Raw genomic sequence first — 5274 nt, forward strand, 5'->3', positions numbered from 1 at the left:
GGATTCAAATGACTTTAACCGTGCGATGTTATTCAACGTTGGATTTGCTGAGGCAATAAAAGACGCTAATTGGGATTGCTATATATTTCATGACGTGGATCTTTTACCAGAAGACGACAGGAATCTGTATACTTGCCCTGAAATTCCTCGACACATGTCAGTGGGTGAGAACGATGAATGTTGTACAATCAAAAGATCTTTGAACTTTCATAACCATTTTTTTCCAGCTGTGAGCACCAAGAAGTATATACTTCCTTATTTCAGAATGTTTGGCGGAGTAGTGGCACTTACAAAATCTCACTTATTTAAGGTCAACGGGTTTTCTAACCAGTTTTGGGGCTGGGGAGGTCAGTATGAATTATGATATGAATTAAAGATTGTATTGTGATTTAGTACATGCAACTCCAAACCATTGAATCAGATTTTGCCATCCTAGGGCTTGAACCAAAAAGCCTCGGAATCAGATTTATGGACACAGTGCTTTAATTACCGTCTTCAGGACGGTGACCAGGGGAAGGCATGGAGATAGGTCATTTATGCTAAGAGCTCTCAGGGAATGTAATGTGCACTCCGTAACAGGAGCATCAAAGATGGAATTGGGGAGGAAAATGATCCTTGCCGGCTAATTCATTAGGCAGAGGGGACTGCATGCCAAAAATGTCGCTTATGAAGAGGGATTATGCCATACACGTACTTAAACATATGAATATTTAGGGGTTCTGGTATTATGGCTTGAGCAAGACTTCATCACACAACCATGCAATGGTCCTTGGAACTTTCCCTTCCAATTATGCAGATATGGAATGGCTAATGACTTGATAGGAGGATAATGCTTCAAAAAACGTGAATAACTCCCTTTCGAAGCCCAAAATATTATTTTTTCAACTAAAATACGAAACCAACTTTGTCGATTTCAAATTGATCTGTGTCTAGTAAGTGACTTCGGGGTTTTTTCTTTGTCTAAGAAGAGTATTGAACAATCTTATACAACATTTCGTCACAGGTTATTTAGCGGAATTTCAGTCCGTTCAACGCCATCAAAATGCGAGGCTTTAAGATACAAAACACAAGTCTAAAAACTGTTTTTTGAAGTATGAGTGTATGTAATCGAATTCATTAATTTTTTTCCAGGGATTAACACTTTAGCAACCTTTTGTACTAATTGCAGAGTTGAAACAAAGAAAATACATGGACAATTGCATGTGAAGTAGGTAATAGGTAGTAGTAAAGTCAGTATCTCTTCTTATGCTGATGATACAAAATTGGTAGTTGGTAGGAATGGTCAGGATTCTGGTTGTCTGGCAAAGGTCCTAGACCAAATTTTTTCCTGGGTTGCTGCGAGTAACATGGCCTTGAATGGAATGAAATTCCGTTCAATGACCTTTGGGTCGACGCCATTAGACACTCCACTATTAGATGATGAAGGTAAGGACATTGAGCAGGTCTCATCCATGAAGGATTTAGGTGTAGTCCTCCAAGATAATGGAAAGTTCGATGAGCATATCCACTTGAAAGTTGGTAAGGCTTTTCAAACATGACATCTCGGCCGTTGATGGTAACCATGTCTTTTTCTTCATTAGTGGCCAAATGTTGGTAGATTTTGCGATTTGCCGCATGACCGTCACAAATGGTGGCTACCACGAGAAACCCAAGCTCGGTCAGATCATCGTACACCTTCAGCCAAAGATCCTTGAGAGTTTGGGCATCAATCTTAGCCTTTGGAATGAGAGCCACCGCATCTCGGTAGCTATTAGTCAAAACATGAACGTAGAAGACGAGGATGGTCTTGGCAACTTGCTCACCCCCCCACAAAGCCCGAAAATCTCGCCTCCTGCTTGTTCAATTCCTTGATGTGGAAACCTCGTCGAAAATCAGAGGCACAACTCTCTTGCGATTCCCAAGATTTTTTACCCTTTCTGCTAGGCAGATTAATAATGCTCAATGAGTCTCCATGATGACTGCAGCAGAGAGTGTTTTGACAGGATTGGATGCTGGGAGGATGAGACAACCTTCTCTTACGATGGTCTTGTACAGGGCTGGTGAGGTGAACTGCCATATCGCTGCCAATGACATCAGCTCTGAAGAGTATCACCTGGAGTTCAAAGGCCTCATTTGTTAACAGATGAATGCAAGTTTCTTCGCTTTGTCCTCGGTCATTGTTGGGAGTAGATCATGGAGCTCTTTGACACACCGTTTAAGGATACAGTTACAATCCTTAACCGAAGCTCTATTCTTGGCCCAAACTACAAGATTCAAGAGGTCTATGAGCGTGTTCACCTTCCTGTCTTTGATTTTGTTTGAAACAACGGTCGCAATTTCTTCCACAGAGTTCTCTTCCGAACCATTGACAGATATCGTTACTTCCAACAAAACATTCACCGAAACCGACCACAACAACTTCAATGGAGCACGCTCCTCCTCTATGAGACCAATGAAATGATTGAAAGAAAATCTGTGTACCATGGCAGTATCAGGTTAGTGGTTCTCGCACTCCCTCCATTTGTTATTGATCTCATTAAGAGTACAAATCCGATCCGATGAAAAAAGAAAGCAACCTTGGCATCATGCCTCGCCAATTGAGTTTCAATTCGTTTCGAGGACGTTGAGAGACCTGATCGTGATTTCGGAGGGCAGCTTGAAAGGTACTCTGAAAATGAACATTGGCTCCAGACTCTAGCTCTCTAAAGATAATCAGTAATATCTTTTACATACTTGGTAAGTTCTTGAACTTGGACGGAATAGCTGTTGGCTTTAGTGTGGTGTCTTCTCGCTTTTTCTTTCGCCTTTCATGGCTATCTTGGCCACATTGCACATAATCAGAGTGCTCAAAGTGTTCACTACATACATAAGAATACTTGGATGATGTCTAGGAGTCTCTTGAAATGACTCTTTCCCATTTGACCCTCAGTTCTTCGTGGGTGGGGGACAAATGAAATCAAATCCTCTCGCCTTTACCATTGACACTTTTTTCTGGGGTGTAACCCGACTCACAGTAACAACAGGTCCTTGGCATGATGAGACTGACACTGATTGGATCGGTGGAAAGTTAAGCCGTTTCCCGCCCCTGTTTGAATCTGGGAATTTGCCGGTTTGACGTTCGAAAATAAGCAGGACAGGAAGAAATGGGAAGGAGGAAAAAACAAGGGGGTTCGGGGGTGAAAGAAAAAGTGGTGTCAAAAAGAAAAACGTTGAGAAATAAGTACATCAGATTAAAACCTAATACAGTCAATTTACTGAGGGATGAAATTCCCCACCATTTAGTGGTCCTTCGAGCCGGTTCGTGAACTATGTATAAGGACCGGATCCCGAATCGAGAAATCGTAGCAGAATCTGGAAAAGTGTTCAGACTCCATTGAGTGTGGTGAGAATGGACAACCATCCGGAGACCGTAGAGGAGGTAGGCCACACCAATGTTGTAGATCAACCGATCAAAATGAATCCCACAAAACAATCCGAAGATCATGAGTCACCTCGAGGAGAAGCCAAATCAGCGGCTAATGTGCCCCAATTGAACCGGCAGATGGGCCAAAAAAGCGAGCAATCCCCGTTCTAGTAGACGGCCTAAAGAGAAGCTTGAGATCCGAAGTTCGGGTATTGCAGACCCGCATCAGAATGAATCTATAAGCTCTGAAACGGGCCCTGGAAGAGCTCCGACAGATCGTGGTCTGGTATGTCGACACGGACCCCGAGGAAGGTGAACAAGAACGGGTGGAGATTTAGGTTCTCAATCAAGAACGGAGAGTTCGTCACATCACGGCGGATGTTCAAGATCATCTGGAGATGCGGGCCGACAAAACCGACACCCTGTTTGGTTCAGGGGAATCCTAACTCCAGGACCTTCAGGAAAGCACATGTCAGGAGGCCGTGAGTCTCCAGGACGATGCCAGACGACGGACAGAAGAAGCACACGAAGTTCTGCGTGCCGCCCAAGTGAGAGTAAACAAGGACAGGAGGGTCAAGCGGAGATGGGAGCCAAGGTTCAGAAGTTAGAGCTCGGCGAACAAGCAGGATACTTCTCCGACAAAGAGATCGGCCCAAAATAAAATGTATCAACTGAATCTGTAACTGGATGGAAGAACTCAGGATGATCCACTGCCATGGAGCGCGTTCCGCTATTGAATTGAGGATGCCGAAATTCCATGGGAAGATCATCGAGTTTTCAGAATGGTCAAATATGTTCAAGGCGCTAGTACACAATACCAATAAGTCTGCCCCTGAAAAAATGGGAATGTTGAAGGCCTCTCGCTTGATCGTATCGAGTGGGATAAGACAGAAGACATGTAGTCTAATCAAGAGTTAAGATCGAAGTGTATTTCTGGTTTGCGTTGGTACATAAAGTAAACAACAAGAAAGTAGGTCACGCATAATTAGTCATCACTACTCCCCTTTTTCATAGGGAAGGACCCAAAGTAGTACTGAACTATAAAATATGAATTATGCTCGAAATGGTATGGTTTGACGTCTTTGGCGCATTGATTGTCTGGGTATATAATTGTCATCGGGGTCAGAATCATCGGGAGCGAGACCTTCTTGATTGGAGAAACTGGAAGGAGCTCGACGCAAGAATCTCAAATTCCTCTCCAATATCCGACCAGAGGGAAGACGAATGACGTAACGTCTCGGCGATTTGTTGTCAACAACTAGACCATGTCGATCCCATTGCTGCGTGGCCGAATCGAATCATAATGGAGACCCTGGGCATCGGCTTGGTCCAAGGAAATCTGAAATTCAGGCAAGAAGGCTTTCCAGTGAATGGGCAATTTCGACCTGAGTGGACGACCAAATAAACGTTGGGATGGCGACATGCCATCGGATTTAGGCGTGTTTCGGAGTTCCAACAAACCGGACCTGAACTCCTCCAATCCCCACTCCCCTCCGCACTTGGCGAGGAGGTACTTGCAGCACTTCACGTTCGACTCGGCGTGCCCATTGGACTGCGGGTGATGAGGTGAAGACGGCCTCCATTCCACTTCCCAGCGGCGGAAAAAATCTTGAGTCATGGATGAAGCAAGAGGCGTTCCATTGTCAGAACGGAACACGTTGGGAACGCCCATGACGGTAAAGAAGCCACGAAGTTCCTGAATCAAAGACGAGGCACATGGTGAGGAAGAAAAGCGACTTAGGAGAGGAAATCCCGAAAATCGATCAGTGTAGACGAGATAACCCTTCCCCCTGAATAAAAAAAAAAGTCCGCCGAAACCATCTCAAATGGACGAGAGGGGTGGTCTTTCCCCAAAAGGGGCTCGGGAGGATGAGAGGGTCGGAAGTACTCGC

The 5274-nt window shown here is 44.5% G+C and overlaps 1 protein-coding gene across 1 annotated transcript in view; it reads left to right on the plus strand.

Annotated features, from left to right (window-relative positions):
- Positions 1-5274, plus strand: part of LOC131891831 (beta-1,4-N-acetylgalactosaminyltransferase bre-4-like) — a 38778-nt gene that overhangs the window by 18363 nt on the left and 15141 nt on the right. The window contains exons 4-5 of the mRNA XM_059241501.1: positions 1-164; positions 228-347. The exon at positions 1-164 is cut by the window's left edge and continues 1 nt beyond it. Of these exons, the coding sequence (XP_059097484.1) occupies positions 1-164; positions 228-347 (284 nt within the window). The remainder of the gene's footprint in view (positions 165-227; positions 348-5274) is intronic.

Source organism: Tigriopus californicus, chromosome 12 (assembly GCF_007210705.1).
Source record: "Tigriopus californicus strain San Diego chromosome 12, Tcal_SD_v2.1, whole genome shotgun sequence".
Lineage (NCBI taxonomy): Eukaryota > Metazoa > Arthropoda > Copepoda > Harpacticoida > Harpacticidae > Tigriopus > Tigriopus californicus.